Here is a 19914-nt window from a genome sequence, read left to right on the forward strand (position 1 = left end):
GGGTTAGCATGATATGCTACAATGCTGGCCCCTATTCTGTTTTGTTAAGATTTATGTATTTGAAAGGCAGAGTGACAGAGAAAGAATCTTCGATCCATTAGTTCACTCTCCAAATTACCTCTCTGACTGTGGCTGGACAGGCTGAAGCCAAGAGTGTGATACTCCATCAGAGTCTCCCTCATGGGTTGCAGCAGCCCAAGGACTTAGGATAGCCCCTGCTGCCTTCCCAGGCAGTTAGTGGAGAGCTGGATTGGAGGTGAACCAGCTGGGACTGAATCAGCTCTTTGATATTGGAGGCCAGCGTCACAGGCAGCGGCTTCACTTGCTGTAACACACTGCCTTTGTTTTGGTCATTTTGGGTTTCTTCTTCTCGAGAGTAACGTGCAGTTATTTATTCTTTTCTAGGCTGTCAACAGAGAGAATCAAATCAAGTGGCTCCGAGTGCTCAGCGGTGATTGCCGCTTTTTTTGAATGTTTGCGTTTTATAATGCAGCAAAACTTAGGTGAGGAAGAGATCGAACGGATGCTCGTAAATGATCAGGTATTTACAACTTAAAAATAGCCTGCGCCTCTGTACACTGATGATCAACAATCAGTTGTTAGCCTGCCTTGTAAAGGTTTCATTTGTATAATTTACGAATTGCACAGTGGGTATTGCAGTAAAAATTCCATATTGTCATAGCTAGTGTAATCGTAATGCCTGAGGACCAGTTAATCATTGGATGTAAAAAAGACTACATACGAAAAAGAATTTGAGGGATGCCCATTGCATTGTTCAAATGTCATCATTATCTCACTGCTTCTAAAATATTCGAATGTATTTTTTTTTAAAGATTTATTTATTTTATTACAGTCAGATATACAGAGAGGAGGAGAGACAGAGGAAGATCTTCCATCCGATGTGAGCCACAACGGCCGGTGCGCACCGATCCGAACCTGGGAACCAGGAACCTCTTCCAGGTCTCCCACGCGGGTGCAGGGTCCCAATACATTGGGCTGTCCTCGACTGCTTTCCCAGGCCACAAGCAGGGAGCTGGATGGGAAGTGGAGCTGCCGGGATTAGAACTGGCACCCATATGGGATCCCGGGGCATTCAAGGGGAGGACTTTAGCCGCTAGGCCACGCTGCCGGGCCCTCGAATATATTTTTGTTATTGTTGTTGTTAGAATTTTGGCTTGGTTTTTAGAAATAAGAGATAGGAATATGTCTTATGGTTTCTACTGGCATACTTTTAATAACAGATTAAAAGTCTATGAGTTGATGTTTCAGATAGTTCTCTTTGTAATTTAAGCAAAAGTTATGAATTTTTCAAAAAAGATTTATTTTTATTGGAAAGGCAGATATACAGAGAGGAGGAGAGACAGAAAGGAAGATCTTCCATCCACTGATTGACTCCCCAAGTGGCCACAATGGCCAGAGCTGAGCCGATACGAAGCCAGGAGCCAGGAGCCACTTCCAGGTCTCCCACGTGGATGCGGGGTTCCAAGGCCTTGGGCCATCTCGACTGCTTCCAGGCCACCGGAAACGAGCTGGGTGGGAAGTAGGGCCACCAGGACATGAGCCCGTGCCCATATAGGATCCCAGCATCTGCAAGGCGAGGACTTTAGCCAGTAGGCTTACCACACCAGACTCGAGTTGTGAAATTTTGTGGGCTCTGGGTGTTCTTTTTATTGGCTTATGGTCTCATGTCTTATATTTGTCAACAGTTAAAGAGGAATTGCAAAACATTGAGGAAATACAAGATGCACAGAAGTGTGATTTTTTAAAAAAGATTTGTTTACTTGAAAGATAGGATGGAGGTCTGTGCCTGAAGCACCAGCATCCCATATGGGCACCAGTTTGAGTCCCATCTGTTTCACTTCCGGTCCAGATTTCTGTCAGTGTGCCTGGGAAAGCAGTGGAAGATGTCCAAGTCATTGGGCCCCTGCACCCACATGAGAGACGTGGAAGAAGCTGCTGGCTTTGGACGTTCCCTGTTCTGGCTGTTGTGGGCATTCGGGGAGTGAACCAGTGGATGTAAAATGTTTGTCTCTTCTTCTCTGTCTGCAATTGCCTTTCAAATAAAAGTATTTTTTGTTGTTTAAAAGAAGAAGAAGAAGAAGAAAAACCAGGGTGATCGAGAGAGAGAGAAGTGGCTGGGAGCAGAGAGAGAGAGAGATCCAGAGAGGCGGAGAAGCGGAGAAGAGAGGACTTCCATCGAGGAGTTTCCTTTTGCAAACACAATAGTCTGTTCTGGGAAAGAAAGAAACCAGGAGCTGAGAATTCCATCCAGGTCTCCCACAGAGGTGGCAGAAGCTGGAGCCCTTGGGTCATCCAGGGCTGCCTGCCCAGGCGTGGAAGCAGGGAAACTGGAATGGGGAGTCACTGGGACTTGAACTGGCATTGCCTGTGAGATGCCAATGGTCCCATGCCATAGTTTAACACGTATGATGCTCACATTTGGACTGTGTGTTAATGACCAAGACTGTAGAAAAGTAATGCGTATGGAATGTGGTGAATTATTAAGTTCTTTGTATGATCTGCAAATTAACGTTTCTTGGAGTTCTGCAGCAGGATTAGTATTTTTCTGTTAATATGAAAGTTTATGTAATCTCTTTTCCAGAATGATTCGTTTCTCTCCATGACCTTTTCTGTGTTTACATTCTTTTTCAGTTGATTCCTTTTGTTGATACGGTTCTCAAAGACCCAGTATTGCAAAATGGGCAGCTGTTTCATTATTTGGCAGAAACCTTAAGTTCCTGGGAAGCTAAAGCAGACATGGATAAAGATAATCATACAGCTCATGGCTTGGAAAATGTCCTGCTGAATTTCTGGGAACGATTCTCAGAGATCTGTGTCGAGAAAATTGATGAGCCAGAAGCTGATGCTAAATCCGTTTTGGGCGTCTGTAACTTACTACAGGTGCTGCAGAAGCCAAAGAGCTCAGTCAAGTCCAATAAGAGAAAAAATGGTAAAGTTAGATTTGCCGATGAGACACCTGAACCTGAAAGTAACAAAGAAAATGACCAGTGCATGTCGTCGGAAGGAGAGAACAGTGAGGCCACTGAGTTAGTGCTGGAGTCTGCTCGTGATTCTTCAGACCTCTTATCCCCTCTAAGGAAAAAACCTTTGGACGATTTAGTGTGTAAGCTCGCCGAGATGAGTATTAACTATGTCAATGAGAAGAAGTCAGAGCAACATTTACGGTTTCTGTCCACCCTACTTGACTGCTTCTCATCAAGCCAGGTGTTTCAAGTGCTTCTTGGTGTTGAAAACCGGAGTATTGTCAAAGCCAAATCTGTTGCAATAGCTGAGCTCGCACAGAAAAATCCCGCAGTGAAGTTCTTATATGGAAAAGTAATAGGTTGGCTGAGTGAAGAACAAAGAAAGGATTCTGGGTTCCTGGTGGACATTTTGTACAGTGCCTTGCGTTGCTGTGATAATGATATGGAAAGAAAAGATGTCTTGGACGATATCACTGAGGTATGAGTGTTCTGTATCCTTTCTCTCCATGAAAAGGCAGAGAGCAAGCAAGCAAAGATCCGGGAGACAGGCTGAGCTCTCTCATTTGCTGACTTACTCCCCGTAAGCACAACACGGTACCTACACTGGGCCAAGCTGAAGCTAGGAGCCAAGAGCTCGATCCCAGAAACCCCTGTGGGTAACAGGATCTAAGAATGTGAACCATCACTGTGGCTTTGTAGGGTGTGTTTTTTAGGAAGAGACTAGAATCAGGAGTGAAGCTTGTACTTGAACTTCCCAATAGGGCAAGGGACAGTCTCTATTGTTAGCTCAACTGCTCTTCCAAATGCCTATACTCCTTAGTGTTGTGTTATTTCCATTTTGTTTTTTAAAGATTTATTTATTTTATTACAGTCAGATATACACAGAGGAGGAGAGACAGAGAGGAAGATCTTCCGTCCGATGATTCACTCCCCAAGTGAGCCGCAATGGCTGGTGCGGGCCGATCCAAAGCCGGGAACCAGGAACCTCTTCCAGGTCTCCCACACGGGTGCAGGGTCCCAATGCATTGGGCCGTCCTCAACTGCTTTCCCAGGCCACAAGCAGGGAGCTTTGGATGGGAAGTGGAGCTGCCGGGATTAGAACTGGCGCCCATATGGGATCCTGGGGCGTTCAAGGCGAGGACTTTAGCTGCTAGCCCGTGGCCGCCAGGCCCCCATTTTTTTTTCTTGTAACATTGATTTATTTGAAAGACAGAAGAGTGAGAGGGGGCAGGGAGAGCTTTTGGATGAGCTGGTTCACTCCTAGATGGCCACAGTGACCAGAGCCAGACCAAAGCCAGTTGCGTGTAGCTCCATCTTGGTCCCTGGTGTGGGTGGCTGGGCTCCCAGCACTTGGGTCACCCTCCGCTGCCTTCCCGGGCATGTGAGCAGGGAGCTGGAGTGAAAGCTGAGTGTTCGTGTGTGATGTTGGGGTCTCAGCTAGTGACTTAACCACCTTTTTTTGTTTGTTTGTTTTTAGGATATATATTACATAGACTTGTACATTTTTTTTAAAGATTGATTTTTTAAAAAGATTTATTTGCTTTTATTGCAAAGTCAGATATATATAGAGAGGAGGAGAGACAGAGGCAAATATCTTCCATCCGATGGTTCACTCCCCAAGTGACCACAGCGGCCAGCACTGCACCGATCCAAAACCAGGAGCCAGAAACCTCCTCCAGGTCTCCCACATAGGTGCAGGGTGCTAAGGCTTTGAGCCGTTCTTGACTACTTTCCCAGGCCACAGGCAGGGAGCTGGATGGGGAGCGGGGCTACTGGGATTAAAACTGACCCATATGTGATCCAGGTGTGTTCAAGGACTTCAGCCGCTAGACCACAGTGCTGAGCCCGATTGAGTTGTTTTTTTATTGGAAAGTCAGATATGCAGAGAAGATCTTCTGTTCTCTGGTTCACCCCCAATGGTCCCAACGGCCAGAGCTGAGCTGAGCTGATCTGAATCCAGGAGCTTTTTTCTGGGTCTCCTGTGTGCGGTTGCAGAGTTCCAAGCTGTTGAGCCATCCTCAACTGCTTTCCCAGGATACAAGCAGGGAGCTGGATGGGAAGCGGGGCTGCAGGGATTAGAACCGGTGCTCATATGGGAACCTGGTACGTGCAAGGTGAGGAGTTTAACCAATAGGCTACTGCGCCAGGCCCATGGCTTAATCCCCTATGCCACAGTACTGGCATCTTTGCCATCAGTTTTAATACTCTTTGCCATCAGTTTTAATAATGTCTGTACAGAGTGAACCTGCAAGTGAATTATTTTGAATTTGTTTTTGACTGAAGGTCAGTTTTCAGATAAGTAATATATTCTTGATTGTAATTTGAGAAGTGTCTGATACTGCTTCGTAAATGTTTAACAATACTAGCATGATTTAAGAAAATGGGAGAATTCTTTAGTGTTTGCTTTAGTGGAGTGTTTCTAAATCTTTTTCTTCTTTCAGGAGCACCTACAGTGGAATTCTCTTCTTCAGGTTATTGAAAAGGTATCTCAGGAATTTTTTCTCTGTAATTTTACTCATGAATATAGAGAAACTAAAACCATTCTCATAGTTTTGTGTAAGATGTTTATACTAGAAAACTTCTGTACTATTGTAACTTTTCCTAATTTAAGAAAATATTTGATCTTTGTCTTACATTCTGTTACTTTTCTGGTTAAGCGTATCAGAGAATGGAAAGTACAGTGTGTCATCCCTATTTGTTTTTATTGGAAAGTCATAGTTACAGAGAGAAGGAGAGATAGATCTTGCAATCACTGGTTCATTCCTCAAGTGGCTGCAACAGCCAGAGCTGAGCCAGTCAGGAGCCTGGAGCCTTGAGCTTCTTCCAGGTCTCCCACGCAGGTGCAGGGTCCCACGGCTTTGGGCCGTCCTCAGCTGCTTTCCCAGGCCACAGGCAGGGAGCTGGATGGGAAGTGGAGCAGCAGGGATTAGAACCAGCACGCATATGGGATCCTGGTGCATTCAAGGCAAGGACTTTAGCTGCTAGGCTACTGTGTTGGGCCGGAATTAATGATATTGTAGGAACAGACTGAGGGATCCGTTGCAAACTTAGGAATGTGGTTTAGGTACTTGTATTTGTCGTGGTAAAGAACTCTCTTTCTTGGGTGTTAAAATTCCTAGCTAGTATTTGCCTTCTGTCCTGAGACTCACTGGTGCCAGCTACCCCATTTCTTTGCAGCTGTAAAGATTGTTTCATCGGATACATTAGTACATTGAAATTCCTGGCTTGCTAACTTGAGAGAGAATTTTAAATATTTATATCAGGATTCAATAAGTTTGGTTGAATTTATTAATAAACTACATTAGAAAACCAGTACTATAACCCTCCTAAATGTTAGTGTTGTTTTTTAATTTTAATTGAACCTGATGAAGAAATTTCCTCAGGATTATAAGGCTCATTTATTGGTAGCTCTAGTTACCTACAGTTTTCTTTAAAAGAATAAGCAGTTTTTTAGACATTACCCAATCTGCACTTGGATTTTTTTTTTTCCAGATTGCTCTGAAATGAGCCAAGTTGCAAATTCCTCCCTTCTCAGCCCTTGCAGAGAAGCTCTGGGACCTGGATCAGCATTCCTTTCGGGGTGGATTTACAAGTTTTCTTCCCCCCATTCCATCAAAATAAATAAGTTACTGTCAGATACCTGGCTTTAGGAACCATTTTTTCAGAGAATTTAGGGGTTAAGTCCCATCTTCAAATTGAATTTTTACAAAATTAATGAAGAAAAATATAATTTTCTTAGAATGCTTAAATCTGTCATTTAAGTTCACACACTCATCATTCAGTGAACATACTTGAAGTGTTGACAGAAGGTGTCAAAGAAGTTTAAGAATTCTCTGCCCTCCAGGAAGTTAAAGTTTCATTGGAAAGACAAGATGCAGACAGATGAACCTTTACATGTTAATACAGTACAGTAAGTGCTTTAGAAACTCCGAGAAAAGCAGTGATCATTGCGGGCTCGAGTGCATGGGGAGGCTTTATAAACATGGGATTTGTACCATTTTGAAGAATGGAAGGGATTTTCGTTGGCAGGAAAAGGATGGAATATTTGTGGTTGGGACGATGGCAGGAACGCATTGTGAAGGGCACAAAGCCAGGTTTAATGGGGGACAGGGCAGATGGCGGTGTCCTAGAACCAGGGAGGAGGAAAGGGCGGGGGAATGGTGGGAGATGGAATTGGAGCCATGACGAAGAAGGCTGGTAAGAAGGCTTTGATCTTGAATCTAACCTTTGTTTTCATCTTATGGTTTTAGGCATGTTCTAGTTCAGATAAGTATGCTTCAGTAACACCTTGGCTGAAAGGTGATGTACTTGGAGAGAAACTGGTAACTGTGACAGACGAACTTTGTAATAAAAAGAACTTACAATCTACTTCAGAACCCTACTTCTCAGAAAAATGGACTCTTCTAAAATTGGTGTTGTCTCAGCATGTTAAAAATGGTAGGAAAAATGCTGCTTTTGTGTGCTTTTTTTTTTTTTTACATATTATTGATTAAGAATAAACAGGACTTATTTGGATATCTTAATTTTGTAAGCATCCTAGATCATTGTTAAATCTTTGTAGTATGGCTTAAAAGATAAACCAGTTTTTTTTCAGTTTCATATGCTAAGATTTTTAGTGTAACAAAGCTACTCCCAGTGATTTTGTAGACTAGTGCTATTCTGTACATAATTTAAAATAGCTTTTTTTTATCTGACGGTGTTTATGTGTGACAGGACAGATTGATTTGTTGAGATAATATTCTTCAGTGTAACGCATAAACACTTCTTAAACACACAGAAAGACTCACATATTATTAACTCCAAGCAAGATACTTAAAATATATGTTAATATTTCATTTTTGTCTGAACTTTTTTTTCTCTAGATTACTTGATTGGAGAAGTGTATTTTGAAAGAATCATTGTTAAACTTCATGAAACTTTATACAAGACAAAGACATTGTCAGAAGCTGAAAATAGTGATTCATTAGTGTCTGTTGTCTGTGATGTGGTCCATAAGTACTTCAGCTCCGCCAAAAGATGCCTGTTAATGCCATCGTCTGAAGATTTATTATTAACGCTCTTTCAGTTGTGTGCTCAGAGCAAAGAAAAAACGCACTTGCCAGGTAATAGCCTACTCCTCAAATGTTTTGTTGGGAATCTCTGGCTCTGACCTTCGTAGTGAGTGTAAGTTTCCAGGCTTTATTAATTGAATCATAACATGTTTCAAAGTTTAAAGCATTTTGAGTAAATGACTGCAGTCTTAACACACTTTCAGCTTTAGCAAGCAAGTTAAAGCTGTATGTGAGCTTCATGTCAAAAGAAGTAGTTTTGGAAGTAACCCTGGTAGATGAGTTAGAATCTTGGCTCACCCCCCACATCCCTGTTCATCAGCCTTGGCAGGTTGCTTAATTTTTTTTTTTTAACTTAATGTTTATTTGAAAATCAGATTTAGAAAGGAGAGGAGAGACAAAGAGAGATTTTCAGTCCACTGATTGACTCCCCAAATGGGAGTGGATGGGCTGGCGTTATGCCTGTCCATAACCAGGAGCCAGGAGCTTTTTCCGGGGCTCCTGCAGGAGTGTGGGGACACAGTCCCAAGCCCATTAACAGGGAGCTGGATCAGATTTGGAGAAGTCAGGACTTAAACCGGTGCTTACATGGGATTGTTGGTACTGCAGGCAGAGGCTTCATTGGGCTTTATGCCGGCTCTGAGTTGTGTAATTTCTTGGTGGTTCCACTTTCTCGTTTAATGAATAATATTGTTATATCTCAATTATAGTAGAAAAAAAAATCAATGTTGGCTCTTATCACAATGAAACATTATCATTGTGAGGACTATCTTCTGTATTCAGACTTCAAAAGCACTTATGAAAAAATACTAAGAAATACAAAACACTGGATAGACAGCCTTCCTTCACCATTTTCGTTGATGTTTACACTTATGTGAAAGAAGTGCAGTACTTAGTTTTTATTATCTCCAAAAGAAAAAGGTTTTTGTAAAGGCATTTACAGTAGAAAAGCTACTAAAATTTTACCCTTTTAGTTTTACATAGCACAAGGTAGTGTACGTAACTGACTGTTCACAACACTTTTAGTAGTTGGATTTTAATTGTATGTTTTCTTGAGTCCAATTTATGAGTTCTTTCAGATATTTTTAACAAAGCTGATTGGTGAGATTATAAATTCCCACTGACATCTTGATTTTAGATTTTCTTATGTGTAAACTGAAAAATACTTGGCTCTCTGGTGTAAATGTGTTGGTCCATCATGCCAGTGGTACATATAAGCAAAGTAGCTTCCTACGTTTATCTGCTCTGTGGCTGAAGAGTCAAGTTCAGTCTTCATCTTTGGACATCACAAGGTGAGCTTTTTTGTGTTTAGCTGTGAAGTGTCTCTTTGATCACGGTCCTTAAATCGGTTCCATTGTGATGTGTATACCTAAGAAAAATGATTTGTTCTGTAAGAAATCCATAGGACTCTTTAAGAGAGAAACCAGAGTTACAATTCCATTTTGTTATACTGCTCATTCATTTAAACTGATCGCTTGAAGAGTCATTTGTTATGATGCATTAGCAGGACTCCTAACTTGTAGCAGTTTATGATGATGGAACTGTCCTGTGTAGGGAGCTGGTCTGGAGTGGTGCTATAACTTCCCGTCTACGCATACTGTTGATTGGTTCTTGGGAAGGTAGTCTGTATTTCAAGCTGCTGAAAATACATTGCAGAAACATTTTACACATCAGATCTGAATTAATGTAACACAAGTGAAAAAGGAGAATGTATATTGAGGCTGTTGGGAAGGCGTCAGAGTCAAGCTCTTTTCAGGGAATAAGAGCTGTAGCTCGGCAGATCTGCTTTGGAGTGGCTCAGAGTCCCTTCAGGCTGAGCTGGAGGCTACGTTTCATTTCCGTTCATGGAAGCGTTCGTGAAGGCCCTGTTTTGACTGTGTGTCCAAGCGCGTAGGAACAGCTGCTCTTCTCTGCTGTTTTTGTCACGAGTGTTGTCATCTGTCATCAAGTATTTCACGAGTGCCAGGGTTCTCAAACTCGTCCTAGCATAGCTGCAACAGCTAAGTTCTTTCATCATTTTCAGTCTTCAAGTCCTTTTGTCTGCTGTTGAAGATTTGCTAATTACATTCCTAGAGAGTGAAGATCCCTGTCTGCTGGCAGATTATGTTGGAAGTATAATGCCAACCAACAGTGAATGGGAGAAGATGAGACAGTCTCTTCCTACTCAGGTATGTTTGAAATTGGAGAGCATCGTTTCTGAATTTATGCAAGCTTGGCAATTTTAATTTGCTGAGGAAGAAAAAGAAATTCAAAGAAACGAGTGTCTTGCTTTGCCTTTTGCCTGCCTTGTACCCCTCACGTGCCGAGTAATGGCTGTTTACCAGATACTGTCTGCCTTGCACCCCTCACATGCTGAGTGATGGCTGTTTACCAGATACTGTTTGGCTCTGACAGTAGTGAGTAAGGTTTAATGAGTCCTTAGGAAGTTTTATTTTATTTTATTTTATTTTATTTTATTTTAGATTTATTTATTATTTTTTATTACAAAGTCAGATATACATAGAGGAGGAGAGACAGAGAGGAAGATCTTCCACCGATGATTCATTCCCCAAGTGAGCGCAACGCCTAGTTCTGCGCCGATCCAAAGCCAGGAACCTAGAACTTCTTCCAGGTCTCCCACACGGGTGCAGAGTCCCAAGGCTTTGGGCCGTCCTCGACTGCTTTCCCAGGCCACAAGCAGGGAGCTGGATGGGAAGTGGGGCCACTGGGATTAGAATTGGCGCCCGTATGGGATCCCGACACTTTCAAGGCGAGAACTTTAGCCGCTAGGCCTCGCCGCCGGGCCCAGGAAGTTTTATTTAATCATTTCTTTTCCTTAGGGAGTTTTAAAGAGATACAGACTTTGATGATTTCCTTTAATAATAAACAAGCTTCTAGATATTATAATAACTCATCTTTATTCTTTGAATTGTGTAGGCAAGTAAATCATAGAGAATAATCATCTTGTATGTAATTTGATGTATTCATTTTACAGTGGTTACACAGACCTCTTTTAGAAGGAAGATTGAGTTTGAATTGTGAGTGTTCCAAAACAGATTTTAAGGAACAAGATGCCAAGACCCTTCCCAGCCATTTGTGTACTTCAGCCTTATTGGGCAAGATGATGTTAGTTGCATTGAAAAAGAAAATAACCCTAGAAAATAATGAACTTGAGAAAATAAGTAAGTATCCATGATATAACTGAAATAATTGTTGTGCCACAGTTTAAATCTAAGATCTTCAGTTTCCTATTGATTGTTTTGGTAATGGGAAATGTGAGGTTGGGAACATACTGAAATTTGTTCTGCTGTTTGCTAGGGGTGTAGTTTGCTCTAAAATAGATTCCTCGGGTTGGCAAAATATCAAAGTATAAGCAAGTCCTGTGACACGTAACCTAAAGAAATTGGGAAATGAAGCTTTGGTGTTTCACCAAGGATTCTGAATTCTGAATTCTGCTTGATTTTTGAATCTCTGTACCTTGCTGTTCAGCACAATATAATATTTTCCCGGCAAATATAGGTACAAATATATCCCCAGAAGACTTAGAACCTCAGCAAATTTGTTTGTATCAGGACGTGGTGTAGAGTTGTAGGCAGGGGTAGAACCTTGTGCGAAATGGTTTGAAAGGTAGAGCCTTTGCGTGAAACCTGTGTGAGTCTCACTGCTGTAACCCAGTTAGTAGGGAACAACAGATGGCAGGCAGAAAGCTGAAATGCTGAAACACCCCTTGAGATCATTTGGCTGCTTATGTAGTTAGTGCTAAGAAAATAAGCCTACAGTTTATATTGCTCAGAGGGATTCTATCAAAACATAAAACTGAAATTTTTACAAAAACTGAGTTTTTGTAATAATTTGTTCTGGTTGTGGGTACTTACTAGAAACTGATATTTATTTATTCTTCTTCCTAGCCTTATATGTTAGATATTAATTGCTGTTTTTGTTAGCTTTGCTTGATTGGAGTTACCTAGAATTATATTTTGAGTCCGGTCCTATGGCTTCTGACTTCATAATGCATACACTTTTAAGGAATGTTCAGGGCCCGGTACGACAGACTAGTGGGTAAAGTCCTAGCCTTGCACTTGCCGGGATCCCATATGAGTGCTGGCTCATATCCAGGCTGCTCCACTTCCCATGCAGCTCCCTGCTTGTAGTGTGGGAAAGTAGTGTAGGAAGGCCCAAAGCCTTGGGACCCTGCACCTGCGTGTGAGACCCGGAAGAAGCTCCTGGCTCCTGGCGTTGGATCAGCTCAGCTCCAGCCGTTGGGGCCACTTGGAGAGAGAACCCGCGAATGCAAGTTTGTTCTCTCTGTTTGTCCTTCTCTCTGTAAACCTGACTTTCCGATAAAAATAAAATAAATCTTTAAAAAAAAAAAAAAGGCTGGGCCCGGCGGCATGGCCTAGCGGCTAAAGTCCTCCCCTTGAAAGCCCCGGGATCCCATATGGGCGCCGGTTCTAGTCCCGGCAGCTCCACTTCCCATCCAGCTCCCTGCTTGTGGCCTGGGAAAGCAGTTGAGGATGGCCCAATGCCTTGGGACCCTGCACCCGCGTGGGAGACCCGGAAGAGGTTCCAGGTTCCCGGCTTTGGATCGGCGCGCATCGGCCCTTTGCGGCTCACTTGGGGAGTGAATCATTGGACAGAAGATCTTCCTCTCTGTCTCTCCTCCTCTCTGTATATCTGGCTGTAATAAAAAATGAATAAATCTTTTTTAAAAAAAAAAAAGGCTGTTGAGATCATTAATGCATTAGAAGCCTGTGATGGGTCGATTTTAGAATGGACGTTAGGTCATTTAATTTTCACAGTAGTCCTGTGAGGTAGGTTGCAGTATCCCCATTAATAATCATGTATGTGTCCAGTACAGAGCTGCGTCATGCTGTCCCCCGGTCTTGCCTCTTGGGCACACAGTGCTAATCCCTGGTGTGCCCTGTGTGTGTTTCCCCTGATGCAACTTGTCACTTGTGCCAAGATAATAAGATTGTTTCAGTGTCTCTAATAACTTAGTTACCCAAGATCATTCCTCTTCCCTCTATTTTCCTTAAAAATCTGTACTGATTAGAAGCACCAAGTAGGACTTGGGGAGAGAGGAGTGGCGTTTTGTGCCACAGGCAGATGCTCTCAGTTTTCATTATATTTGGAAATTATTAGTCTTATTTACTTGAAAGCTAGTCGCAGACTGAGAAGAAAGGAGAGAGAGAGGGAGAGAGAGAGAGCGAGCTTTTATCTGCTGGCTCACTCTGCTGGCTCACTCTGCTGGCTCACTCCACAGCTGGGCCAGGCCAAAGCTGTGAGCTTCATCTGGGTGTCCTGCGTGTGCGCAGAGGCCCACGTGTTTGCACTGTCCTCTGCTGCTTTCCAGGGCACACTGGGCTTCCAGGAAGCCCAGGTGAGAATGGAGCTGCTGGGTCTTGAACTGGAACACATGGGATGTTGATGTTGCAGACAGCGGCCCAACATGATGTGCCGTAGTGCCTGCCCCGTATTTGAATGGCTTGAAGGTCATTTGACAAAAATTCATAGCTACTTCGATGTGAGTACAATAATACTAGACAATGGAACGAGGAAGTGGAAATAATTCATTTCGAAGTGCACTTGGTAATGCGATGCTTCCCTTCATGTTAGTTGCAGAACTGCTCTATTCACTGCAGTGGTGTGAAGAACTGGACAATCCACCTATTTTTCTACCTGGATTTTGTGAAATGCTTCAAAAAATGAGTATTACATTTGATAACCTACGTGCATTTGGCGATACTTCTGACCTTTTGCAACTGTTATTTAACAGGTAAGAATCCCTTTAAGTTTCCATTTTTTAAATGATTATTGTTCTTTTGTCTAGCATTGTCCTCCACAAGATGTAAGCTGGTGATGAACGGCTCTGGGATGTTAAGTCATTGGTGTCATTTTCCAGGGGATCTGTTTGGACTTTGCTTCTCTTTTAATCCATAAGTTTATGTATTTTTAAAGGTTAATTTTATTTTTATTGAAAAGTCAGATATACAGAGAGGAAGGGAGTCAGAGAGGAAGATCTTCCATCTGTTGATTCACTCCCCAAGTGACCATAAAAGCCAGAACTGAGCAAAGCCAAGCCGGGAGCCCAGAGCCCCCTCTGGGTCTCCCATGTGGTGCAGGGTCCCAAGGCTTTGGTCCGTCCCTGACTGCTGTCCCAAGCCACAAGCAGGGAGTTGCATGGGAATTAGAGTAGCCAGGATTAGAACCAATGCGCATAAGATCCAGGTGCGTGCAAGGCAAGGATTTTAGCTGCTAGGCTACTGCACCGGTCCCCGTATGTATTTTAAATGGCAAATGGCATTGAAAGATAAAAGAAGTGGGGAAGCCAGGACGAGAAGCAGCACCCATATGGGACAGCAGTGCACAGGCAGAGGATTAGCTCTCTGTGCCACACTGGCCCTAGCAGGCAGTGGCTTTGCTTGCTTTGCTGTAACATCAGCCCCCAAATTTACTGTGAAGTAAAAGAGAGGGTACATTTCCATACTCTGATTGACAGTCCATCACAGCTGGAGGCTAGATCAGACTAAAGCCAGAATCCTGGAACTCGGCCTGAGTTTTCCATGTTGGCGTAGGGACGCAAGAACTTGGACCATGCGCAGTTGCTTTCTGTGGTGGATGTTGGCAGAAAGGCACCGTTGATGGGGCTGAGACTTGAATCCAGGCACATGACTGGTCCATGTCTTAGAAATATGAAATCCTTTCTCTAAGATGAGGAAGTTAGATGTGCAAGAGCCTTTGTGGAAATTACAGTGATGATGCTTAACTTGTCCACGTCATTTTCATCTTCCAGAGTGATTCCTTGTCTGTGTGCTTGGCATGCTTTGCAGTGTCAGGGCGCCCCCTTCTGGTCCTAGTCTGATTGTGGTACCACTTTCCTTGGAGGAGGGGGGCACTGCCTGGCTCTGTGTGGCAGATGCCCAGGTGTCCTCCGGGAGATGTCCTTTTCCCACCTGTACCCTCTGGTCTTTAAGTCTGTTCTTTAGGTTTGTCTCCAATTGGAACTTGACAGACTTGGGAATTTCCTTGAAATGAGTACTCAGTTCAATTGTGAATAATTACTGAAAGTGTGAACTCCTGTTTCTTTGGGTAATTAGTTGACTGGTAAAAGTTTTGGGTGAGTTGATGCCTTCAGAAAGCTATGTATTTAATTTTACAACGATTTTTTAAAATATGTGTTCAAAATGAAGTGTAACTTTCTCTTTTCTAGGTCCAAGGAAAATGGTACACTCTGGTCTCTTATTATTGCTAAGTTGATCCTTTCCAGAAGCATTTCATCTGATGAAGTAAAGCCACATTATAAGAGAAAAGAAAGGTATCTTTATTTCATGTGTTTCATTTTGTAATTTATTATTTTTGATCATCTTTGATACTCTAACAAATGGATAATCTCTAGTGAATCAAAAAAATAAAGTTTAGAAAATGAGCAAATGAAAGGAAGTGAAAAGTAAAAACTTTTTTTTCTTCAAGATTTATTTTTTATTGGAAAGGGAGATAAACAGAGAAGAGGAGAGACAGAAAGATCCTCTGACCGCTGATTCACTCAAGTGGCCGCTATGGCCTGAGCTGTGCCAATCCGAAGCCAGGAGCCAGGAGCCTCTTCCAGATCTCCCGTGCAAGCACAGGGTCCCAAGGCTTTGGGCCATCCTCGATTGCTTTCCCAGGCCACACTCGGGGAGCTGGATGAGATGCAGGGCTGTTGGGATTAGAACTGGCGCCCATGTGGGATCCCAGGGCATGCAAGGTGAGGACTTTAGTCACCAGGCTTTCATGCTGGGCCCAAAAAGTAAAAACTTTTAAACATCTTAAATTATCTTAGATTAGAGACTCATCTTATTTTTTTCAAACTAGCATGTTTAAATTTTCGCATGCATATTATGAAATGATACATTTGTTTTAAACAAATAGTATTGTGTAAACAATCGTTTCTTCAGAAGTCTCCTTAGTAAAACTCTTTTTCTTCTCTATAGCATTCTTCTGCCACTTTTGCTCTAGGGAACTGGTAGAGAAAGTCACTCCTTTTAAAGGAGAATGATCCTGTTGAAAGATGTTCTGCAACTACAATAAATGTGTATTTCAGACAAAGCAAAACAAGAATGTACATTTAAATTCATACTTAGGGTCTGGTACGATAGCCTTGTGGCTAAGTTCTCACCTTGCACACCCCGGGATCCCATATGGGCGCTGGTTCTAATCCCGGCTATGCCACTTCCCTTCTAGTTCCCTGCCTGTGGCCTGGGAAAGCAGTGGAGGATGGCCTAAAGCCTTGGGACCCTGCACCCGCGTGGGAGACCCGGAAGTGGCTCCTGGCTCCTGGCTCCTGGCTTTGGATTGGCTGAGCTCCATCCATTGCGACCCCTTGGGGAGTGAATCAGCGGATGGAAGATCTTGCTCTCTGTCTTTCCTTCTCTTTGTAACCCTGACTTTTTAATAAAATAAATAAATTTTTAAAAATAACTTTAATAATCAGCTGAGATTTACCCAGAAACGTTTCGGATTTAGTGATATACCAAGAGCAATTCAGAAGTTATGTGCATATATGTATCAATTTTGTCTATTTTACAATATCATAACAAACAAAATGGTATTTCCTATAAGCTGTTGAGCAGGTTGACACATGTTGACACATGTATGAGGTATGTGAACACCTCAGCCCAAGTAATGCAGTAGTTTCCTCATAGGATCCTTTGTGTATAAACCCGTGTAATATCTTCTTGTTATTTATGTGAAAGAATTTACAGTGAGAGGGAGGTATTCCATGCAGTGTTTTACTCCGTAAATGGCAGCCACAGCTGGGGCTGGGACAGACTCATGCCAGTTTTTTTCCAGGTCTTCTTCATGGGTGGCAGGACCCCAAGGCCTTGGCCATGCTCGGCTGCTTTCCCGGGCCATTAGCTGGGAGCTTGATTGGAAGTGGAGCAGCCAGGAGTCAAACCAGCGCCCATATGGGATGCCTCAACACCTGCCCCAGGAAAGATCTTAAAGAACAGACAATGCCATAAAACCCATAAAGTAAATAGATATTTGATTGTGTGAAAATGAAAACTTTTATCTGTTTAAGTGCCTGGATCAAAAGTCAAATAAATAAATAATACTTTTAAAACGGAAAAAAATTCTGACACATGCAGTAGTGTTAATGAATCTTGAAAATCTTACACCAAATGAAGTCAGTCCGTCACAAAGAGACACATACTGATTACCCTACTCATGAAAATGACCCATTGTGGTTGCAGGCAACTAATGGGGAGTCCGAGCCAGGCTGAAGCCAAGTGTTCTGGTAGGGCATTTAGGCATCCCAGTGGGCGGTTTAACCATTAGGCCACACACCCATTACTTCATCGACTTTTTGAAGCCCCTTTTGTGAAGTTTGAGTTACATGTATATTACCACAATGAAAAACAAAAATCCTTTTTTTTTAAATGAAAAAGAATTTTAACAAGATGTATGTACTCATTTGAAAGGCAGACCGAGAGCGAGTTGGTTCACTCTGCGCATGGCGGCCATAGCAGCGTCTTGGTCCTGCCCAAGCCAGGAGCCAGGAGCTCCAGTCTAGTCTTCCGCATGGGTAGTAAGGGACAGCGCTTTGGCCATTATCTGTTTTCCAAACTCATCAACAGTGACTGGCCTGGAAGAAGAGTAGCTGGAATTCAGACCAGCTCTCATATAAGGGACACTAGATTGCATGCAGTGGTCTCTCTGTGCCACAGTGCTGAACCCTAAACGATAATTTCTGTATCGTGGAAATATTATAAATAAAGGTTAAGAGGGACAGGTGGTAAAATGGCAGAAAAAAAATTTTTTTAAAGATTTATTTATTTTTTATTGGGAAGGCGGATCTTCAGAGAGGAGAGACAGAGAGGAAGATCTTCTGTCCGATGGTTCACTCCGCAAGCGGCTGCAATAGCTGGAGCTGAGCCAATCCAAAGCCAGGATCCTCCTGCGGGTCTCCCACTCGGGTGCAGGGTCCCAAAGTCTTGGGCCGTCCTCGACTGCTTTCCCAGGCCACAGGCAGGGAGCTGGATGGGAAGCGGGGCCGCCAGGATTAGAACCGGCGCCCATATGGGATCCCAAGGGTGTTCAAGGCGAGGACCTTAACCATTATGCTATCGTGCCAGGCCCCGACAGAAAATATTTACAAACTAATAAGCAAGCGGTATCTATAACTTATAAATAGCTCCTATAAACTATTTAAAAAGCGTTGAAATTGAAAAGTGTATCAAGGTCTTAAACACCGAATTCATCAAAGAAATTGCCAAAGCTAATTCAATTATAAGTTTGAAATGGAAAAGTATTTGCTTTATCAGTAAGGGCTAATAAAGTTAAAACTTAGCATGTTTTTCTACTGTATTACCAGGAATGAAATAGATTTTAAGTATGCAGCGAGTCACATTTTTACATATTTTTGGTGGAACTATAAACTAATTATGCTTTTTCAGAAAGCAGTTTGAAGCTATCAAGATATAGGACTTCAGATCCTTTGATCTTATGATTTCACTTCTGAGGATCAGAGTCCTTGTGCATACCTGGAAGAGTCTGCTCAAGGGCGTTCATTGCAGCTTTATGTGTAAGAACGAAATTTAAAGTAGAGCGCTGTCCTAAATGGCCACAAAGAGAGAGGCAGTCAAACGATGAACATCCACAGGGTAGACCGTTAAATAATTTTTTCTGTGTTTTTGTTATATAACTTTTAAATGGGATGATTATACCTAAACATCCTCAATTGAACAGATCTACAAAATTTGCACGTGGTAAATAGAGTGGTGTGTTTAGTGTGATCGTATTTATGCACATGAAACCCAAATATTTGTTATTCACATTAGTTCAGAAGGCCAGTGGGTAGTTAAATTGAGTCAGTTGAGACAACACACTCGTGTATTGCTGGTAGAAGTTGAACAGTTCATTCATGGGGAGGAGCCTTGAGTGCATGTTGGAGACCTTGCTGTTTGGCTCTGGTTCTGTCTGCTGATGGCCTAGGAAGCAGGTTAGAAGCTCAGGGCTTTGAGCTCCTGCCCCTACGTGGGAACGGGGTGGCGCTGCTGCCTCCTAGCTGCAGCCCTGGATATTGCAACCATTTGGAGAGAGAACCATTGGATAGATCTCTCTCACTCCACCTTTTAAGTAAGTGAATTTTTAAAAAAAATCATACATGATAGAAAAGTTCTGTATACTCATTTCAAAAATTAGAAATATTCAGGAAAAGGTAATAACAATTATCTAGATTCAGCAGTTTAAATCTCTTATCAGTTTATTTTCTTATGCTGTTTGATGTAGTAGAATTATTGATCTTTTGCGTAGCTGAATAAGGTTTTGATGGATTGCATTTTTAGAATAAATGTAATTCTTCTTTCTCTTTAAACAGCTTTTTTCCACTAACAGAAGGTAACTTGCATACCATCCAGAGTCTCTGTCCATTTTTGTCAAAAGAAGATAAAAAAGAATTCAGTGCACAGTGTATCCCTGCTCTGTTGGGCTGGACTAAAGAAGATCTTTGCAGTATTGATGGTTAGTTTACTGGCGATTAAAATGTTATCAATTTAACCATTATTTTAGATGAAAAGGGTTTTACAAAACCCAACAGCAGAAATAAGTTGAATTAGTTCTTAGTTCATGATGCATTTCGCTGCAGGAGTGGCTATTAATATTTTGTAGTACAGACATTCTATAGGCTTCAGGGGAAGTTGACACCCACAAAAAGCGTCTGCTTGTTTATTTTCCATTGACAAGGGTCTTCAAAATGTTCATGGGAAAAGGAAACTAAAAGATAACTTTGTCTTGGGGTCAGGCACTTGGCCCAGCTGTCGGGAAGGTGCGCGGGACTCCCGGGTCGGTGCCCCCGTCTGCTGCTTGCTGCTGTGTAACCTGGGGCGCCGCAGGTGGCGGCCGCTCGGGCAGTTGCAGCCCTG

General features: G+C 42.6%; 1 protein-coding gene across 1 annotated transcript in view; it reads left to right on the forward strand.

The window, feature by feature from the left end:
- The window catches only part of LTN1 (listerin E3 ubiquitin protein ligase 1), a 69404-nt gene that overhangs the window by 20294 nt on the left and 29196 nt on the right, over nt 1-19914 (forward strand). Inside the window, exons 9-19 of the mRNA XM_058661721.1 lie at nt 406-541; nt 2653-3462; nt 5426-5467; nt 7235-7421; nt 7847-8086; nt 9171-9324; nt 10056-10200; nt 11007-11193; nt 13628-13787; nt 15222-15326; nt 19371-19513. Coding sequence (XP_058517704.1) covers nt 406-541; nt 2653-3462; nt 5426-5467; nt 7235-7421; nt 7847-8086; nt 9171-9324; nt 10056-10200; nt 11007-11193; nt 13628-13787; nt 15222-15326; nt 19371-19513 — 2309 coding nt within the window. The remainder of the gene's footprint in view (nt 1-405; nt 542-2652; nt 3463-5425; nt 5468-7234; nt 7422-7846; nt 8087-9170; nt 9325-10055; nt 10201-11006; nt 11194-13627; nt 13788-15221; nt 15327-19370; nt 19514-19914) is intronic.

The sequence above is a fragment of the Ochotona princeps genome, chromosome 3, assembly GCF_030435755.1.
Source record: "Ochotona princeps isolate mOchPri1 chromosome 3, mOchPri1.hap1, whole genome shotgun sequence".
In the NCBI taxonomy this organism is placed as follows: domain Eukaryota; kingdom Metazoa; phylum Chordata; class Mammalia; order Lagomorpha; family Ochotonidae; genus Ochotona; species Ochotona princeps.